The sequence below is a fragment of the Electrona antarctica genome, assembly GCF_951216825.1.
Source record: "Electrona antarctica genome assembly, chromosome: 2".
NCBI lineage: Eukaryota > Metazoa > Chordata > Actinopteri > Myctophiformes > Myctophidae > Electrona > Electrona antarctica.
The window spans coordinates 6,779,939-6,802,589 of NC_136807.1; the positions used below are offsets into that span (position 1 = coordinate 6,779,939).

Consider the following 22,651-nt stretch of genomic DNA (forward strand, 5'->3'; position numbering starts at 1 on the left):
TAATGTGTCAAACGTTTTGAACAGTTGCTCACTAAATTGCCACCAACATAAGGATACTAGGTTATTAAGAGTGGTTAAAGGAGCATGGACAACCATGTGGAAATAAATAATGATGGTAATAATATGCCATATCTGTTTATTTCCCCCAGCTGTTTTCACAAGGATGATTATGCTAAATAATTGCGATAAGCTCAAATAATAGCAATCATACGATTATGTACAGTCCTTCAGGAGGCCCATTCATCTGTTAACGGCATCTGTTGAAAATACAGGAGAGGGCACTGATATGATCCATTGGAGGGAGGGGGGGGGGTAGGGGGGTGCGTCACCTTCAAAGTCAGCCGATTGTGTTTTCTTTTTTTCTTTTTTTAAGGTGCTGCTGTTTAACCCATTTTTACCTGAGATCAGATTCTAAAAATGTCTGTTTGAAAATGACAGTTTTCTGAAAAAGCTATGTTTCTATGTCAGTCGTTCTTCGATTTTTCAAAAATAGCAGACCTACAAGCTTGTGAGCTTGTAGATCTGCTGGTAAAGCATAACATAATGCTAACATCAAAAGGGGTTCCCGCCCAAAATGGGTTAAATTCCGAGATCAGTGAGTGCCAGTGGAGCGGTGCCTCACCACTGTAGATGCACAGTAAAATAAAGTGTTACTGTTAATGTGACTCTGAAAGTGTACACATATGCGTCCTCTCAGTTACTGGGAACGTTTGACCTTGCACTTCAAATGCAATTCCGCCTCGCTTCAACGTCTGTCTAAGGCTTTCATTCATGACTAATTTACTAGTGAAGTGTTATTTATATATAATTATACACAGTTTCTGCTTTATGAGATAATTACATTTGTGGGAAAACATGTACAGTAGACCGTATTCATATCTCTTAATTAAATGCTGCTTTCATATGAATTAAATGCATTAACCACAGAGTTCAAATTCAAGTCAGTTCTTTCGTTCGAAGACGTATTGGTGCATTTCTTTAACACCTGTCTTCAAAGTGGTTTTCAATGTCAACCACTATGAAACCGGGAACCTCCCAGTTCCATGATGGCTGCACTATCTCCTGAGACAGTGCGGTCCCTTAATGCCTGTTGGTCAGAACTGTCTGTACCACTAATTGGTACATAGAAAAGCAAACATACCAGTGGAAGTGTTTTTCTTTCTAGTGTGTGGAAAGTAGGCCTTTACCCTCAAGCCTCAAGCCTAAGGCAGATAAAAGTGGGGCGACTGTGGCTCAGGAGGTAGAGCAGGTCGTCCAATGATCCATGGGTCGGCGGCTCGAATCCCGGCTCCTCCTGTCTACATGTCGAAGTGTCCTTGGGCAAGACACTGAACCCCAAATTGCTCCCGATGTGCTGGTTGGTACCTTGCATGGCTTCCGCCGCAATCGTTGTATGAATGGGTCAATGTAATGCACAATCTATGTAAAGCGCCTTGGATAAAGGTGCTATATAAATGCACCATTAAGCATTTACCATTTACCAGTGTGCCCTGAATAGAGCTAATGTTTTAGAAAACAAGAGTGTTAGACAGAGTATAGTTCTGTGCGTAGTGCACAGGGTCAGTGTAAATAAAAGGCTACAATTATGCCTACAGCACACCACCTCAACAAAACCACTTACTATTCAGTGTTGATGAGAGAGATTACATGCTACTAAAAGGCCAACCTTTGGTCTCCATGCATACTGTAGGTGTCATTATGTTCAGTTCAGGCAATAATAACGGTTGCAATAATGTTGATGCTACAGTACATTGCATTGTTTTTCCATAGGGCTGGGATGTTTCCTGTTCCTCTGACTCAGCTGTGTGTGAGAGGAGACTATTGACTAGATAATACTGATCGTTAGACCACCTACTGTAAATGCTTAGATCTGCAGTTTCTGGAATGGAGTGGAAAGCTGTTGAGCCAAGAAAGCAGAAAGGGGCCAGAAGAACTAAACTTTTAACCTTCAGAGTAGTTCAACCTTGCTTTAAGAGTAATTACAGGTGTACATTTCTGAAATGAGCAAAGTGATTATTCCCATGGCGAATGTTCTCCCGGATTGTTAGAGAGAAAAACAGTTCTCTCTCTCATTCATCTTAAATTGTTTTTGGATTCTCTCAATTTTTCACACGGATATAATTTAAATGGGATTATTTAACTAAAGAATTTGAGGCACAAATTCTTTAGAGACTCTTTGCTCCCCCGGCATGAGATGATGAAGAAAATTCACCTTCTCTGATGTTTTTAATGATGATAAAAACACAATTTGCTGAACAGCACATTTGATGTTGAGACACCCATGTGGGTTACTTAAATATGGGTCACTAATTTAGAGGTACCGGTATCCATTCTGACTAGCTTTTCATTTTGCAGAAAGGAGAAATAGGAAATAAATAAACAAATAAACCAGAATGCTGTCGCCCTGGAGTCTGGGGAACTCAGAAGTAATTCTGTGCCCATGCCACCATGGAGCACATTGAAAAGAAAGTGTGTCTACTTTCCATGAGATGTGTCAGCTGACTTGGTTTGAAGGCTGCCGTAGTGCTGCGAAACCGGTACATGTCACCTCCACCAATGTATCGTTTTGATTGGTCGGAGCAGACGTGGGCCAAATTATCTTTATTTCCAACAAACACAGCAGGATTGTGTGGACTATGAACAACAGCATTTGTAATTTGTTTTGCTGTGGCCTCTTTATGGTAATGTGATGTGCTTTGTTCCCCTTTGCCAGGCCAGTTGGCGGTGGGCACCTGTGAGATAGTGATGCTGAACCGAGACAGCAGCATGCCCAGACGTACCATCGCCCGGCAGACGGCCCGCTGCGCCTGCCGGAGAGGCCAGATTGCAGGCACTACGCGGGCCCGTCCGGCATGTGTCGACGGTGAGTGTGTCATAAAGATCACTATCTGTTAACCACTTAAGAATAGACAATCTATGGCCGGCGGCTAGTGTAGCGGTCCGGGCACCTACAGTATAGGCTGCTAATGCACGCCTGACAGCGTGTCGCGGGTTCGACTTCCGATCCCGGCGACCTTTGCTACGCGTCACTGCCCATATCACTCCCCCCCATTTCCTGTCAGCTTACTGTACACTTTCAAATACAGGCAGAAAAAGCCCCCCCTCCAAAAATCTACAACCTCACAGCATGTCACATCGTGAAGCGTTGTGAGCTTGTACATCTGCTATACAATGCTATTTTTTGAACATTTTTCAAATCAAATCAAAAGACCATTTTTGAACAGTCAAATGTGTTTAATGAACTTTATGCTTACCACTGCATCGCTGCTCTGGAGCCGGGCATAAACTCATTTGTCATGCGTTTTTTTACTTCGTCCGAGGTTGAAGCCCCGTGATTGGGGCCCGCTCTGTTTTGCATACGCCGTGGACAATAGCTTTTGTCCCAGTGCAACACGAGGATTTAACTTGCGGTTTTTAAATCGGGAAGACATTATACCAGCCAAGCAAACTCTACTGTGCAGTAATTGCCATATGCTGACTCCAGTGTATGCGGAATGCTGCGGCTCTGCAGCAGGAGAGGAACAACAACACAACATGGGAGGATTGGCCCAATACAAACGCTCAATGACATTGTGTATCTCAAGGCCCTTGCAGGTCCATTTTTACAATCCCAGTTAAAGTAACACCTCTCCCGCCCTCCCTCCATCTCCCTATTTATCTCTCTCTCCCCCCTCTCTCTCTCTCTCTTGCTCTCTGACTCTGCAGACAGCACGGACTGTAACACTCAACAGACACAATTAACTAAGAGAGAACTATGATTACACTGGCAAGAGATTGATTATTACTGGCTGCCCAGCCTGCCTTCCCCCAGTACGCTCCATTAATAGCCAGTGCATTAAAGACAGGGCCTGCATGCTGGCAAGCTCGGCCGCCAGGTCGCTGACAACTGAAAACTTGCCCGTCGTCGCTACAGAATTTCACCCATACTGCACCTAAGCACCTTCAATGATCCCCCTGTAAAGATGCTGTCTCAGAGCTTTACAGCTCAGCAGGTATTTACCATCAGGGCGTCCTGGAGGCTCACCCTAATTATTACGCATGCCACGCTGGCACAAATTTAACCCATTTAGGCCTGACGTCAAAATAAAAAAAACGTTCGCTCTGAAAGAATATATATTCAAAGATTTGTGCCGCATTTTTACGATTTAAAAAAAATAGCAGACCTACAAGCTCGTAGCGCGCCACTCGGTGGCGCGCTACGAGCTTGTAGATCTGCTATTTTTCAATAGCTAAAGTATTACATAATGCTTAGTTAAAACACCAAAAGGGGTTCCCGCCCAGAATGGGTTAATTGACCTGAAATGGTTCCCAACCACCTCGTTCCAGTCTCCATTTAAAAAAGCAGATATGCCTTCAAAAGAATAATCCATTTTTTTAATGCTCCATTTTGATTACAATTCCCCTTCCCCCTTAATTGTAGCTTTTTCCTTTTTCTTGCTTGAAAAGTACACGGTCCCGTTTGTATCCTTCACTTATTCATCTTAGTAATTTTGCTCTTAATGTATTACCACAGCAAAGGCTGAGTATCCTCTGGATATTGCTTCGGCGCATATTCAGGAAAGAGATCTCAAATTTAACGGCTCTCAAACAGCCTGTGATAATCTGCATGATATATAAGAGCTCATTTAAAGCTACAATCCAGAACTTATTTTAATTAATAAAATGCAGTTTTAACCTGTATGTTTCTGTATGGTAGAGTACTAGATTATGTTAATACGATAAAACGACCACATCTGCAGTGGTTGGAGGTGGTCTCCTGACTCTCCCGTACTCTTCCATTGAGAAATGTACACCCTGATAGTGGGTATAGTACGCCTACTGGTTGCAAACGTCAGTAAAGTTATTTGAAGCAGACAGCACATCAGATTGCACACTAGATTGCCCCACCATCTTTTGTGTACTTGCAAACTACTTGCACTCATAATTGCATTTACCTCACGGACATAACACTTTTATTACCGGAGCTGCATCAGCAGTAGCGTGTCCACAAAAGATTATTGGCCTTGCTGTGAACAAAGAGTTTCACCCTCTAAAGGTGTCTCTCCACCAAAGAGACTCTTTCCAACTCCAACAGAGTGCAACAAACTATGCATTTAAAGTTCAGCCCAAACCAGTCGGCCGATGAAACATTGTTTTTTGCGCATGCGAAGTAGCCTGCAGCGCTGGGCTGCAGCGCGTTGCCAGGTCTGCTTATTATAAAATATAAATATAAAATATTCATAGTTGCTTTTGTTTGGACTTATTTCTGAAGTGTAGTTGCTTATATGGCCTTGCTTTCAAGATTCATTTTGAAAATAGCTGATGTAATAGTATATAAAATAGCTCAAGGCTCTATTGCTGATTACTTAGGTTAGGACCCCCGCAGTGGTGTCTGATTAGAACTTAAACCAGGATGCTTCGACTTCTGCCTTCTCCTTGAAGCTGACCCTTGTTATATATTCTCCGACTATGCTTGTCACGATGACTAAGCCAGTTAGATCTATCCATATATGGTTCTACCACATCTATCTGATATCAGCACTAGGTCGGCTCGGGCCAAATATAGAGATTGTCATACTAGACATGTCATATAGCCCAATGTCCTAGTCGGATATCCCCATATATGGGGACTAAATATCCAATGAGCAACTACTCAGATCCAACACTTCTCATGGAAGTGAGAGTCTTCGTTACGGCTGAAGTGGTGAAACCGGTCGCTTCTTTTGGGCTTATTTTCATACGGTTGCTTGTTTCACTCAAAGAATCTGGCAACACCAGAGTCTCCGTCTCCGCACCAAAACAAAACACTTTTCACCAGCCCAGGGCTAACAGGCTTAGCCTGTCGGGCCCCAAACAAACAAGTCCGGTTGGTGATCGGCGTCCTATCAGAAGTCCTGACCAGGTCCCGACCCCTCGATAGCACCGCGCCGACGATAAGTTATCCATCTCCTTACGCGGCCGACGTCGGTGCGGTGTGCAGCTGCCTTAAGCGTGAAAATCTAATGAATGGAGCTTGTACGACAAAGAATTTCACCCACTTCTTTACACCTATAAACCTGTGATGTTACAATAAAGTTGAGTTGAGGTGTAAGGCTTCCAATTGCCTCGTTAACTTTTAAAGAATCAAGATATATATATTTCTGTGGCTTTCGCCTTTATTTTATGTTATGGTGGGATACAGTAGGTATACAGTAGGCTGACAGTAAACGGGGACAAAGATGGGGGGTGACACGCAGTATAAAGGCCGTCGGGATCGGGAGTCGAACCCGCGGCACACTGCCAGACTGGATTATCAGCCAAGGTGCCCAGACGGCTACGCCAGCCGCCCGGGCATTGCCTCGTTAACTTTGACTCTTTTCAGTCAGCTGCGTCTTTCCACTGTGCGATTGGAGAGAATCCGCTTCATCTGTACATTCTTTTCAAGCAGACTTAACCCATTTTGGGGCGGGAACCCCTTTTGGTGTTAGCATTATGTTATGCTTTAGCCATTGAAAAATAGCAGATCTACAAGCTCATAGCGCGCCACCGAGTGGCGCGCTATGAACTTGTAGGTCTGCTATTTTTGAAAAATCGAAGAACGACAGACAGAAACATAGCTTTTTCAGAAAACTGTCAGGATGTAGAAGACATTTTTAGAATCTGATCTCAGGTCAAAATGGACTAACTGGTATCGCCATTTACATTACAAGACAAATAAATTCAGTGTTTACTGTATAAAACCAACAATACCTTGTTCTTGCCAGGGCTCCCGTTAGCCTAGGTGTTGCTGGCTTTTAGCCCCTCGTTTGGTGGTGAGGTGTGTTGCCATTGTGCTGATTAAGTCTGCATACACAGGGGGATTATGGGCTTTTTCTTGCTCATCTCCCGCCTCTCATTGTAATCTCCTCTTCTCTCCTGATTTCTCTCTCCCTTCTGTCTGTCTGTCTTTCTGTCTGTCTCTCTCCGTCTCTGTCTCTGCGTCTTTCTCTCTCCCCCTGTCTCTCTCACTTTCTGTCTCTCTCTCTTCTCCCTATCTCTCCCTCCCTCCCTCTCTCTCTCTCTCTTTGTCGCTCTCTCCTCGGCCCACTGTTGCCATGCCACCACAGCCATATAAAGCTCGACAGCTAATATGAAGAGAGTCTGCATGCAGCAAGATGTATCTACAGCTGCAAGCTTCATCTTTCTCCAGCGTGCTCTCTCTCTCTCTCTCTCTCTCTCTCTCTCTCTCTCTCTCTCTGCCTCGGTTTTTACTCCCACTCCTCTCTTGCACATCCCTCTATCTTACCCTTATCATCCTCCCCCCCGCCCCCCCTTCTCTCTTTGTCTTCCTCCTACGTTGCTGCTGTGGTCACAAGCGCACAGTGGTGTAAAGTAACTGCTATAAGTGTATTTACTCAAGCACTGTACTTAAGTACAACTGTGAAGTACTCTTTATACACTTTATAACTGACTATGCTATGGTGGTTATAATGTGCTGTTGTGCTGAGCTTATAATGCATTAGGACCAGCACTTGTAATGCTTAAACCTTGTTATGCAGTATGGTGTTATGCGCATAATTATGGCCATTTGTAACGAGTGTTGCAGCCTTATAAGTCCATTCTAATGCATTATAATTGCGATTGTAATGCAATATAGTCTCGACCTTTAAAGTGTTACCAAACCGAGTACTTCCTCCACCAATGCAAGCGTATGCCCGCCCAGTCGTCTCTGGCCATGGTCAGCCCGGGCTTGGCGGCATGCTTTTCGCTGAGACACATGTGGTGTGATCCGGTGGAAGGGCCAAAGGCAGTGACAGGCGAGTCTCTATAACACTGCTGGGACCTGGGCAGCTGACATCCACGGGCTGCTGTCCATCAACAGCCTCTGGGTGGAAATCCGACACAGCTGGCATCTGTCTGTCTGTCTGTCATGTCTGGACTGGCCACCCAGGTGCCGTGCAGGAGCCAGAGTTGGCCTGCATGTTGTACAGTATACCCCCATGAACGGCAGCGGCTCAGGAGGTACAGCAGCCGCTTGGGAATCGAAAGGATCCCGGTTCGATTCCGGTCTCCCCCTGTGTTACTGTCGAAGTGTCCTTGAGCAAGACACTGAACACGTCACTGCTCCCGATGAGCAGGTTGGTGCCTTGTATGGTTTCCAACCGCCATCGGAGTGTGTGTGAATGGGTGAATGTCATGCACGTGGTAGTGCTTTGGATAAAGGCGCTATATAAATGCACCATTTACCTCACCTCTCCACACCACACAATTACATTCATCCAGGTGTTAAAATATTTCAAACATTCTTCAAAGTGTTTGAAAATAGCAGATCCATACCTCCTGGAGGGACAGGTCTTCAGTTGCATCAAACTCAGCGAAATTGTGCAAAACAAAAGCCTAACTGATGGCGGGTAAAACGATATACTGTATAGATTTACATTCCATCCAGCAACTCAGCTGTTTGCGTCAGCCGAGCGTTTCTGCAACCTCATATAGAGCTATTATAATGATACATGATAACATGATGATGACGGTCATTTCTTTCCGCAAGACTACATGAGATGCGAAATGTGTGTGTGTGTGTGTGTGTGTGTGTGTGTGTGTGTGTGTGTGTGTGTGTGTGTGTGTGTGTGTGTGTGTGTGTGTGTGTGTGTGTGTGTGTGTGTGTGTGTGTGTGTGTGTGTGTGTGTGTGTGTGTGTGTGTGTGTGTGTGGCGTGTGCGTGCGCATACAGTACGCACAAAAGCAAATTTGTTTGACATGGGCTGAAATGAAAACTTAACATCAGCTGCAGCATACATACATTGAGCGTATTGTGCGTGGTGGACGCATGGAGTCCAGCAATCCACCAGTCAACACTGATCGAGTTAGATGGCTTTGAATAAAAAAAGGAATACTAACAAGTGTGGGTTCCATACAACAGTATCTTGATCCATGGGCGGCAGAAGCACTGGATGAAAAATGCATTTTATTTCAGCCAAGCACCACTAGCCTTGGTGGGTGGGCTGATGCACTCCGCCGTTAGTCAGCACTCCATCTACTTTGCCTACTCAGCTTTTATTCCGTGCCCCTGGAAATTGAGTTTTGCCAGTCCCCCATAATGCACTCAAAACTACATCTGCAAGTGACTGATAAATCTACGCTTTGTTGCGCCTGACGGATGGCTGTGACAATGAAATTCACCCCGCGGCGGTCTTCTGTGTCAGTAGCGGGGTAGCGGGGTCGCGCTCGCCCCACCACCGCTTGTCAGGGAATCAACGGGCAGGGCGGCGCCGACCACAAATAATGATGTGTTGAAAACTAGCTGTATGTGTTGTGGGGAGGGGGGGTGGTTGTTGGTGGTGCATATCTTGTTTATGCTGTCTTCTTCATCATGTAAAGGAGGGGTGAGTCTACATGGAGTCCATAGCCTCATTTCCACATACCAGGACAAAATGCCTTCTTCATGTGTGTCAACTGTCAACAGTATTCATTATTTGCTGAAGGGAAATGACCTCCTATCTACAGAGCTGTAATTGTGTGTGTATCTGTGTGTGTATCTGTGTGTGCATGCGTGCGTGCGTGCATGAGTGCGTGCGTGCATGCGTGTGCGTGCGCGCGCGCGCACACTCGAGTCGTACATACATGTGGCCGCTGTTTGTAAGGCTCAATAAATCTCACTGGATGACATGTCTTTATGGCATAGCAGCACCAGGGTCCGACTCCAAGGACCTATTTCAAATGACAGAGTGTTAACAAGGTTTGTTCCAGGGTTACCTTACGGGTAAATGTCACCAGGTTATACCTCCCTTCCCCCTCCTCTCTCTCAGTCTCTCTCCCCCACCCCTGTCTCTCAGTGTGGACCTTCGAACAAGCCTCAGTCCCTCTCTTTCAATTTCTTTCCCTCGCTGCACGCCCGAGGGACGGCTGGCCGGGCAGACGGGACTGGAGCATGGCGGGCGGCTGCGGCCAGGTCCACAGGGAGCAGATAACCTTTGGAGTGTTTCTGTGTGTGCCGCACTGTGCAAAGAACAATCAGTGCTTATCAGCGTGGACTACGGGCCGAATGCTAATCCAGTGTCGCACACAAACAAACTACAGAGAGGGACAGAGAGAGTGAGAGGAAACGAGAGTCTGTCACTCCATGCCACCCACTGCAGACAAATAAACTTCAGATAGAAATCAAAGCAAGTCCAATTTGTTTTTGATGACCTGGCTAGAGCCCGACTGGTCAATATATCTGCCAACTGCCATTATTCGACCTTTCTGAAGACATCAGTCTCTGCAATTATGCAGCCGATGTGTGCTGATTTATAACTAACTTTCACCCTGGTGTCCCTAGATTGGGGATGTCATTACAGGTGAAACTTTTCAAAAGTTTCTTATGCTTGAATAGGTCTTAAGTGGTGGTTAAATAAAATAAAATGCAATTACATTTTCAGTTTTCACTTATTTGCTTGTTCTTTGCATAATTAAAGTAAAATGTTCTTCTAAAAGATTATACAAAAGTTACGTTTTCTCCCAAAACAAAGCCAACTCGAGTCGTGACAAATCATGACAACAAACACATTTTTTTGGTCCAAACAAAGAATTAGAAAGAAGAAAAAAACGGCAGGTTCAAACACTTTTTTTGTTGTTTTTCTTTTCTTTTCTAATTATTTGTTTGGTCCAAAATATTGCGTTTGTCATCATGATTTGTCACGACTCGAGTTGGCTTTGTCCGCGGCGTAACCGTCTTTAAATAAATACTTTGTGAAATGTCTATGAGAAAAATGCATTGGGAATCATTTCCTGGGCCTGGCGTCGTCATGAAAGGGGGCGGGACTGCGACGCTCTATAGCAGGGTTCCCCAATTAATTTTCCTCGAGGGCCATATTTTGACTAGGGTACCAGGCTGGGGGCCGAGTCCGCACGCGTGAGGTCGAGAAAATGAATTTTCAGGGCAGGACCCCATTTGAAAAGGATGCCCAGTTTGACATGCATAGGCTACTGACCCCCATTTAATGCCATTTATATCTGGGACCCCCCCCCCAAAAAATAAATAAAAATGTTTTTTTTTCTTTTCTTTTTTTGGGGAAATTCTTCCGCGGGCCGCCAGGGGGCGCTCCGCGGTCCGCAAATGGCCCGCGGGCCGCCTATTGGGGAACCCTGCTCTATAGGGATGCTAGGGTTTAAGTCAGAGGTTATATTGCGCTAATTTGCCTCTGTCTCTGTCTACCCACAGCGCGCATCGTGAGGACTCGTCAGTGGTGTGAGATGGCTCCCTGCTTGGAGGGCGAGGCGTGCGGCCTCCTTTTCAACCGATCGGGCTGGACCTGCACCAGAGGCAGCGGACGCATCAAGACCGTCACGGTAATCCAGTCACCTATATTAAATTGTTTATAGGATCAATATAAGTAAATTGATATATGATATGATTGCATATTTTCCTATATAATGCCTCTATTTAAAAAAAAAATACATTTGTAATAGAATAAATCATTGCCTTCGTGTAAGTAATCAACTGGGGAAGTTTCAATCTAATATAGGTATGGTTGTGCCCACTCAATTCATAATTAACATTCCAATTTTGGAGCTCTGGCTCATGGACTAAGAACCAAAAAGAACTGAACCGGTTCCCATTGGGAACCAATCGGTGGAAAAGGGGTCTATTTGTTGTAAGAGAAGGGCTTCAGTGGTTAACGTGTTTGAAAGACACAAGAAGACTGTATCATTCTGTATGTTGGTGTGTTTGCATGTGTGTGCGGTGTACCCGTAGATCTCAGCTTGTGTCAGACGTAAGATGGGGGGCTCCAAAGCAAAATAGGTATAGCGCTCTCCTCACATCTGGTGGACCACGTGCTCCACGCTCAGTGGATCAGAGCGTGACTCGCTCCCGTCAACGCGCAGCCAGGGCCCACCGCACGACGTGTTCAGCAACTTCAAAGCGGCGAGGGCATTGAGGACGCTTTTTTTCCCCCTTCCTTTTCCCCCCCTCTATGTTCCTGCCTGGCGGAGTGGCAGACGATCGCGGGAGGTTCACCTGAGGTTGAGGGATGGAGGGGAGGGAGGGAGGTTCACCTGAGGTGGAGGGAGGGAGGGGAGGGAGGGGAGGGAGCAGTGGTGTAAAGTTACTGAGTACATTTACATAAGTACTGTACTACAATTTTGAGGTCTCTGTACTTTACTGGTGTATTTCCAATTTTCAATACTTTTACTTCTACTCCACTACATCTCGGATCCAAATATTGTACTTTTACTCCATTACATTTATTTGAAAACTTTAGTTGCTAGTTACTTATTATTAGTATACCACTTCAGCCCTATTATACATTTGGTAGATAGCCGATCGACAAGCTCGAGCTTGTATATCTGCTATTTTCGAAAGATTGTTATACCTTTGAAAACTTGAAATGGGACATTCTGCATAAGGAGTACTTTTACTTTTGCATTGTGATACCTGTACTTTTACTCAATTAATTGTCTTAACCCATTCTAGGCGGGAACCCCTTTTGGTGTTTTACCTCTTTAGGATGGGAACCCATGGGGTTCTTGTTGCTACCCTGAATACATTGTATAAGGTGTGTTTATTTTTAAATGACCAATAAACTTGAACTTGAAACTATGTACAGTATATAGCAACATAATATTTTTGAAATTTTTGAATACAAAAATTTAAATTTGAATTCTTCAGAAAACGTTCCGGACTTTTGCTTGTGTACAGTGTATTTCTACATTGCAGTATTGATACTTTATTTACTTAACACAATCCGTCCCAGCCCTCTAGGGGAGATTGTGGCGCCAAAAATATTATTTTTAATGCTTAAGTTATTCATCAAATCTCGTAGTCTCGTTTTGGCACAGGAGGATTAAATAGCTATTCGCGAGATTATCTCGTTCTGGCACAGCTTGAGTTAAATTAATTAAGAACGTGAGTAATGTTTCCGTCCACCACTGGGAGGGAGGGAGTGAGAGTTGGGTGGTGAGCGACAAGAGACTGTACAACCTGAACCTACACCCTACAGGGAGTGAGAGTTGGGTGGTGAGTACAGGAATAAGCAGCAGAGATGGTACAACTACAACCTACAGGGAGTGAGAGTTGGGTGGTGAGCACAGGAATAAGCAGCAGAGTCTGTACAACCTGAACCTACACCCTACAGGGAGTGAGAGTTGGGTGGTGAGCACAGGAATAAGCAGCAGAGACGATACACCCTACAGGGAGTGAGAGTTGGGTGGTGAGTACAGGAATAAGCAGCAGAGACGATACACCCTACAGGGAGTGAGAGTTGGGTGGTGAGCACAGGAATAAGCAGCAGAGACGATACACCCTACAGGGAGTGAGAGTTGGGTGGTGAGCACAGGAATAAGCAGCAGAGACGATACACCCTACAGGGAGTGAGAGTTGGGTGGTGAGCACAGGAATAAGCAGCAGAGACGATACACCCTACAGGGAGTGAGAGTTGGGTGGTGAGCACAGGAATAAGCAGCAGAGACGGTACAACCTACAGGGAGTGAGAGTTGGGTGGTGAGCACAGGAATAAGCAGCAGAGACGATACAACCTACAGGGAGTGAGAGTTGGGTGGTGAGCGACAGGAATAAGCAGCAGAGATGGTACAACCTACAGGGAGTGAGAGTTGGGTGGTGAGCGACAGGAATAAGCAGCAGAGACGATACAACCTACAGGGAGTGAGAGTTGGGTGGTGAGCGACAGGAATAAGCAGCAGAGACGATACAACCTACAGGGAGTGAGAGTTGGGTGGTGAGTACAGGAATAAGCAGCAGAGATGGTACAACCTACAGGGAGTGAGAGTTGGGTGGTGACTCTGAGCACAGGAATACGCAGCAGAGATGGTACACCCTACAGGGAGTGAGAGTTGGGTGGTGAGCACAGGAATAAGCAGCAGAGATGATACACCCTACAGGGAGTGAGAGTTGGGTGGTGAGCGACAGGAATAAGCAGCAGAGACGATACAACATGTGCTACAGCAGGGGTTCTCAACGTTTTGGGCTGGGGACCCCCGGAAATGCTTTGGCCATGTCTCGCGACACCCGCCCCGCCCCCCCTCCCCACCCCCAATACAAATTGACCTCTACAATAACCTTAATAATAGAGAAAATACGTCATAAATAAATACTGACACCAGATATAATGATTAAGGAAAGTTTATGCATGCACTATGTGTATGTTCAGTTGCAAAAACAAAAACCCAAAATAATTTGGGGACCCCCCCCCCCCCAGGGGGGTCGCGAGCCATGGGACCTACAGGGAGTGAGAGTTGGGTGGTGAGTACAGGAATAAGCAGCAGAGATGGTACAGTATAACCTACAGAGGCGGGCCGGGCAGACAGCACAGACAGAGTGTGTTGATGTCAGCGGTCAGCGTGCGGTGACAGTGGGGACAGAGAGCTCATTGGCAGGTCCACGGTGTCAGAGGTCAGCCAGTGACTAGTGTGTCTGATGAGTTTCAGACTCTCTCTCTCTCTCTCACTTTCTCTCTTCCTCTTCCCTCGCCCTCCACACCCCCACGGCCGCTGTGCCAGATTTCATGCTTGCGTTGCCACTGCGCCGTTTGTGTTTACAGCTTGGTAAATAGATTTTCTAAAAGATCAATACATTTATTTATTTTTTAAAAATGCCGATTACGCTGCATACCCTCCATTAGCTTTCAGTGAAGGACTTTTGGAGAAGTTAATTGTGAGCGATGTTTGTTTGGGCTGTGTGTGTGTGTGTGTGTGTGTGTGTGTGTGTGTGTGTGTGTGTGTGTGTGTGTGTGTGTGTGTGTGTGTGTGTGTGTGTGTGTGTGTGTGTGTGTGTGTGTGTGTGTGTGTGTGTGTGTGTGTGTGTGTGTGTGTGTGTGTGTGTGTGTGTTTACTTTGGTTTTGTTGTGTTGTGTTGTGTTGTGTTGTGTTGTGTTGTGTTGTGTTGTGTTGTGTTGTGTTGTGTTGTGTTGCGTTTTGTTTGTTTGGAAGGGGCGAGACTTGGCAGCTAAGCAGAAGAGACATTTGTTGTACTGTAAGGACCTGTAATGAGAGGGAAGCACATTCCACAAGATGGATGAAAATGAGAAATCTATAAAGAGGATTGATCAGACTCTGGCGGGATGGAGAGAATCACAGGGCAGAGGACAGAGAGAGAGAGAGAGAGAGAGAGAGAGAGAGAGAGAGAGACAGAGAGAGAGACAGAGAGAGAGAGAGAGAGACAGAGAGAGGTATAAGAGAGCCAGGATTGAGCAAGCGACAAGCTGCAGTTAGGCAATCAGCCAAGCACTTTGTATATTGTGTGTGTGTGTGTGTGTGTGTGTGTGTGTGTGTGTGTGTGTGTGTGTGTGTGTGTGTGTGTGTGTGTGTGTGTGTGTGTGTGTGTGTGTGTGTGCGCGCGTGTGCTCGCGTGCGTGCGTGCGTGCCCATCTGTGTGTGCACAGTATGCATTTGTGTATGTGCGTGCATGTAGGTCCTCATCTTTGTGTCCCAAAAAACACACACATACTCACACACATACACACACACACACACACACACACACACACACACACGCTTCACACACACTTTCCCCCTGCACCTGCAGCTCGTTCTAAATTCTGCCCCCCCCCCCCCCCCCCCCCCCCCTCTGGGGTGTGTAGCTAGCGGTGGCACTGCCAGGTCACACACTCCAGGCTAACCCGCTAATGGAGTTTGCATATGCAGCCCGCTCGCATTGCCAGGCAGCCATTAATATGAATCACTCTCAAGAGGCTCCCCAAACAAGCTGGCAATTTGTCTTCACTAGTGAGCCGCTGAAAGGTTCAAATATGATATTCTCCTGGGTGGAGAGCCCGATGGGATGGGGGGGGGGGGGGGGGGGATTCGGGTGGTGCTACAAACCTGATTGTGGGCTGTCTCGTCTTGGGACCGCCTTGGAACTAGCGGTGTGCTCCGAGGGTGTCTGGACATCAAAAGTCCAGACACGCTCGGAGCACCTACAGTATGTTGATATAAATGGATTGCCGCGGCGGCACAAGAGACCTAATTGTTTATGGGAGTGAAGAGGAGGGCAGTCGCTGAGGTGAACGGTCGACAACACGGTCAAGATGAATGTGGAGTGTAGTAGATCAGTATACCCAGCTCACAGCGCGGTGAGTGAGCGCTGTTGCATTGGCCTTTGCCACATGAGTGCCGTGAGTGCAAATTAAAACAAACCCAGCTAAAAAAACGCTTCTTGACTTATGGAAGAGACTAGGCAGCTCTCTGAAATGATGTTCTGTGCTGCAAGAGTTTCGTCTTTCTTTTCATTTTCCCTTTCCCTCAACCAATTTAGTCATTATGCAAATTACCATTCCCCTTGCACTGTAGTCTCTTGTCGCTGCTGACCCTTACTTTTTCTTTCAGGAGGGAACGCGAAGGCACTGTGTGCGTGAGAGACATCTCCCACACAGTGGTTAATTCATTATTTTCCACTCTTATTTTTACCAGTCCGCTTCGTTTCCCTGATATCGAGAAGTTTCACACAGGGAGGACATATAGCACATGCAGAGGACATGCTATTTTTCCCAGTTCAGCTCCCCACTGAACAGGCAAACTAGGAGTCACTAGTGCCCTCTCCGCCCGTCTTCCCACCCTCGAACGCGGCCAATAGTGTTTATGTGTGGAACGACCGGCCAAAATCTTGACTGTGGTCGTAAGGAAATGTACCGCCGTGCCACATGGATATCACAGAGGGAGCTTTGTTTCATGAACTGCAGGTTCTGTAATTGAATCACTGATTTGATCACACTGTCTGTCACTGAAGATTTCATCTGCAACTTATGTCCGTGAGACAACACTTGACAGTAGCTGGGGGGCAAATTACACGCATTACAAAATTGCCATGCTGTTGCCTGGAGGGGAACTGAATAGCTGCAGTGGTGCATTTGTATTTGTTTTATTGCTGTTGTTTTTTAAACCAATTTAAAAACAAACACATTTTGTTTGCTGTTGTTCACAGAACTTCAATCACTAATGGATGAAATAATAATTTTGTCAGACAGCTGAGCACACCTGTTCAATGACCTCTTTTGTAATATTATTTATAACGTCTGACACTGCTGATAACACTCAAGTAATGTTTCATTAGGCCAGAATTCCTTCATATCCTCCTGTCGGAAATCTGCCAGACCAGAGAGACTCCTCACTGGGAACATGAAAGAGTCACAGTCACCAATGGAGCCGTTTATCTCCTAGAGATCTAAATGGATTTGGAAATGTTGTTGGTTTGATGTACTTGACAGCCCGGGGTTGGCGATGGCCTGGTGGTGACTGCTTGTAAATGTGCAGAAACAATTATCGGGCACGCCATGTGTGATGGTGCATGCCATGCTCGACTCAGCGCTGTCCGAGTTGCATACCGATAGGGTGGCGGGAATCAGTTGTGATCATTATGCCATCGTAACCATGGTACGTGAAAGGGCATCCTCTGCTCAGCATTGGTACGAAATATGATGAGAGTAGATATGAGAATAAGTTACGTTGGCCTTTAAGTAAAATCTAGCAAGGGCTACGGTGGGCTAGCCTTGATCAGAGAACAGAGAGAGGAGTACAACAGTGGAGTACAGTAAAGTCACCAAGATTACAATTTAATTAATTTTAACCACTTGAACCTTCGGGCAGTATTATGCGTGTCTTAAGTACCAGGTCTTATTACTTAACTTAAGACCTGGAGGCGTGATCAATGCCATTTGGCTATTCTGAGTGGCCAAACAGCATTGACCACGCCTCCAGGTCTTAAGTTAAGTCATAAGACCTGGTACTTAAGACACGCATAATACTGCCCTAATTAGTGTCCTTGTTCTGGACATGTCATAATAAGTGAACATTAGGCAAAAATAGGAGAACATTCTGCAAAGGTAGGAAAGCGTTAGACGTTAACTTAAAATAGCAGATCTACAAGGTCACAACACTTGTAGCAAGCAGCAATGTCATGTATTGTGAGCCGGTAGATGTGCTATTTTTATATACAGGGTTTAAGTGGTTAATGGAACATAATATGCTTCCATATGGGTTTATCTGCGACACCTGCTCTAGTTTAAGTTAAATGTTTTTTATGTACAGTACATGTAATTCTGAGTATATTTCCACTATGAACTAGTGACATTATTCGTCTGAATTTACATATAATTGCATCTCATCCAAGCTGGCCGACCCGCCAACTGGAGAGTGTTGTGGTTAAGTGTCGAAACACTCTAAGAAGGTTGGGGACCACCTGACGACCTCTCATCCAGGCCAAGGCTTTATCCATTAAAAATTGATTATTATCGCATCTTTGATGTATTTACAAACCACTATGAACTAGTGACATTATTCGTCTGAATTTGCATATAATCGCACATAACCACCACAACTATCAGAGCTGTAAAAAGGCATTCGGATCAAAGGTACTTGTAATTTTTCTGTCACACACTGCAGTGTCCACTATGGAGGCTGCAAGTCAGGTTTCACAGAAAAATCACACCCGTGTGAACTGAGTGGTGTAATATAGCCTGTCTGACGTAATGAAATCATGTCTGACGTAATGAAATCACACCCGGGTGAACAGGGTGAACATAGCAACCATGCTCATTTTTTCTGCACTAACAAAGCCAGTTGTAGGAGAATCACACCCGGGTGAACAGGGTGAACATAGCAACCATGCTCATTTTTTCTGCACTAACAAAGCCAGTTGTAGGAGTGGTTTACACCACTCAAAAATACAGAATACTGGGGTATGTATGGTAGGCAGCTGTTCATGCTGGGGCTGGTCAGCAGGTGCAATTCAGCCATTTTGTTGAACAAGAAGCAAATGTTGGAGAAACGTCGGCAGTAAAGCCGCTGGGACCTGTGTGCTTCCACCCCACCACTGCCTCTGGGTGCTCTGAGCTTCCCACAGACGCTGGATGCTTGAGTAAAGTTTCCTCAGGGCCGTTAAGAAATGTGTGATAAAAGCTGCCAGACACACTGTCCCCTCATGGGAAAGACCACACTCCGACTAATAGTGAGAGACAATTTATAAAAAGAATGTGGAATATTAATACAAATGTAAACTAGAAAGCAGTCAGCAGAGAGCAGACCTCTGCCACGGCGCCGAGTCCCGACAATGTGTTCTGAAATTGTTTAATAAAAACAGCGAGAGCAGATAGAAAGTCTAATAACGGCGTGGCCTCCCTGTCCAATATTTTTTATTATCTGTGCAGATTGTGAATGAAGGCATACAAATCACAAGCTTTTATCTCGGTGGTGAAGCCACAGCAGCATACAACCTTGCTGCTGTGTATTCATATTGTCGCTGTTCAGTGGAGTCACAAGCTTTTGTTACTACTCTTCAGTTGTTATGTATTGTGAATGAAGGCAATGGTTGCCACCATTGGTGTGTGAATGTGGGAAGTGTGGACACTGGCATTGACTGTTCGCCTCTTCACCTCCCAATGTATGAATGAATGGACCATTGTAAAGCGCATTGAGTAAGCACTTTTTTTTTGAGGGGCGCAAGCCCCTCCTATGCCCAGCTTTCCGGGCTTGTGATTGGCTGATCACCCCATAGCGATGATTTGACTGTCCTGAGCAAAGTACATATTGAAGATAAAAGTGAGGGCAGAAAAGTGAAGACGCCAAAAGTGATTAGCCAGAAGGACTTTTGTGATGATTTGATTGGCTGAGCACGGAATGTGATGTATGATGATATGAGCGCCCCTCACTTCACACAAGTGTGATTTTTGAGTGGTGTAAACCACTCCTACAACTGGCTTTGTTAGTTTACGTGTCTGTCTGTTTGTCTGTCTGTCTGTTCGTACCAAAAAATGAGCATGGTTGCTATGGTCACCCAGTTCACACGGGTGTGATTTCATTACGTCAGACATTATGTCAGACCACAGCTGATCAGTCTATATAAGACCTTACACCACTCAGTTCACACGGGTGTGATTTTTATATAACTATTTATATATCCCTGTCTCTATTATAAGATCACATTGTGCTGTGTTGTGAGGTTCTAGAATAGATAGTCTATTTAGTATAGTTGCTACCCTTTTATGCCACACTGTAATATCCTGGCATTAGCCAGACTCATAACATGGATTCACTCACGCGTTCCAAACGCGTGAGTGAATCCACACTATGAGTCTGGCTAATGCCAGGATGACACCGTCATACAACAAAGTTAAAGGGCATTAATAAAATAAAAAATCACACCCGTGTGAACTGAGTGGTGCAAGGTCTTATATAGCTTGATCAGCTGTGGTCTGACGTAATGTCTGACGTAATGAAATCAGCATCAACCAATCAGCATCAACCATGCTCATTTTTTGGTACGAACAGACGGACAGACAGACGGACAGACAGACACGTAAACTAACAAAGCCAGTTGTAGGAGTGGTGTACACCACTCAAAACTAGTGACTGTAAGCCAGGTTTACACCTATCAAAAGCCTTTATTATAAACATGGAGATACAAGTGTTCTGCCCGACAGCGACGGACGGTATCATAGTGTGGTGACGGTCTACACATCATTGGGTATCATAGTGTGGTGACGGTCTACACATCATTGGGTGCTTCACAGGAAAGATGTTTGAGCTGTGATTATTTGAGGGGAAGGGAAGACATACTGTACATACAAATGGCGCTCTACACAGCTTGGCCACATTTTAACGCGAGTTTAATATAATATAATTGGTAGAGGTAGAGATATTTCTTGACTTTAATTATGTGATTTAACCACATGAACCCTAGTGTGCCTGTTCTGGGGCAAAGCGATTTGGGGCCCTATCTTGCCTTAACCCATTTTTAAACTATTATGAAAAGCATTTCATCAGGGCAATTAAGGGCTGATGTAGACCACGAGAGGTCGAAACATGTTGGCTTTTTGTTTTAAATGTCACTTCCTTTCCACATTTTTTTTAGTGTTCGGATCACTTTCTTTTTTTAAGTCTATATATTTCCGTTGATCCTAGAAGCACCATATTATACTGTACTTCCAATACGTTTTTATCTCCTGTGAGCACCCGGTTGGCCTCTGTGTCTCCTCCTGTGGCCTCCAAAGGTTTACATTTTGACATGTTTACATTTTTAAATGAATTCCAATTACTCTATTGTGTAATCTCTGGCTGCCTGTTCTGAATACGTTTCATACTGTAAAGGGCTGTCACATTTGACAGAAATTCATAATTTCATTAGGGCAACCTGGTTAAATATAAATTTAACCCATTTAGGCCTGACCTCAAAATTAAAAAAAAAAAAATCTAAATCCTCCAGTTTTCTGAAATAAATATTTTCACGATTTTAAAAAAATAGCAGACCTACAAGCTCGTAGCGCGCCACTCGGTGGCGCGCTATGAGCTTGTAGATCTGCTATTTTTCAATAGCTAAATTATAACAATGTTTAAAACACCAAAAGGGGTTCCCGCCCAAAATGGGTTAAGCATAATGTGCAGTGTGTGTGTGTGTGGTCTACCAAATTGAATTCACGTTTTCAATTTCAGTTGCTATTAATTAAAGTAACCGGTGCCACAAATTCACAATGAAAATAAAAAGTAGGTCATTTATTACCCTGAGATAATAACACCCAGAAAGGATTTGGTTGGAATGCGTGGTCACCAGTATCCCCCTGAGCTTCCTGACTTCCAACACAGTCTGCCATTGTTAATCTGTACCTCTTAGGAATGGAGGTCCTTAGAGAAATGTTCAGCCTTTTTAAAATGAATTAAAATACCAGGACAGAGGTCTGGCACTTGCACTACAGTAGAAATGTACTCTTTAAAAGGAGCACAAACCCAGTTTGTATACACTGTATGCGCTGACTGTGCCACTTGGTTTAATTCCAAAGGCTGCTGTGTATTCTGCTCCCTGTTGGTGAAGTGACAGTTGTCAGGTCAAATTATCAGATCGTAAGCTGGCCGAATTCCAAGGGAAGGATGCTGTGGGTTTCTGTTCCATTTCCAATGCTTTCCTCCATGCAGGGGTGAATGGCGATGCATTCCAACTCCTTCGGTCAGCATGACTCTCAGTACTAGGGGTGTAAAAAAAAATCGATTCGAATTAGAATCGCGATTCCGTTATGGACGATTCAAAATCAATTCATAATTTCCAAATATCGTTTTTTTTTTTTTTCTGGTTACAGTTACAGGAGTTTTCACTACATGGTGTCTGTGATATGAAATGTAAGCTTACCCTAATCACAGTAAACATCATGTCTTCAGTCATTTTCAAGTTACTGTAGTCACTTCAGTTCAAGACTGGAGTAGATTGTGATGAAATCCTATGTATTGAATCGAGAATCATTTTGAATAGAAAATCGTTTGAATCTGAATCTTCGATTTTGAATCGAATCGTGACCCCAAGAATCGGAATCGAATCGAATCGTGGGACACCCAAAGATTCACAGCCCATTTTCAACTCCTTCGGTCAGCATGACTCTCAGTACTATATACAGTATAAATGATAGATGTTAGGGTAGATAAACAAATTGTGTCCGTTCCTATTTGTTTCTCCATCTTTCATTTATCGAGTGTATACATGAGTAATGCAAGTATTGGTTTGGTACCCGTCTGCTTGGCGGATGTCGTGGTGTGTATCATGTGTCAGTAGAGATAATATCATTGCTGTCAGGTGGGAAAACTTTATCTGTCAAAGAAAACAAAATCTGTGTTCCAATGCTATTTATAATATTATTTAGTACTTTATAGTGGCTAATTATTTATAATGGTCGTTACCACTTTCACTTTTCTTTTCTTTTTTTTTCACTTATTTTTTATTGATATAAAGACAACAAAAAAAA

General features: G+C 44.7%; 1 protein-coding gene across 3 annotated transcripts in view; it reads left to right on the plus strand.

Annotated features, from left to right (window-relative positions):
- The window catches only part of tafa5l (TAFA chemokine like family member 5, like), a 59,591-nt gene that overhangs the window by 25,343 nt on the left and 11,597 nt on the right, over positions 1–22,651 (plus strand). For all 3 annotated transcript variants that reach the window (XM_079529893.1, XM_079529891.1, XM_079529892.1), the window contains exons 2-3: positions 2,714–2,863; positions 11,140–11,267. In XM_079529893.1, coding sequence (XP_079386019.1) covers positions 2,714–2,863; positions 11,140–11,267 — 278 coding nt within the window. The remainder of the gene's footprint in view (positions 1–2,713; positions 2,864–11,139; positions 11,268–22,651) is intronic.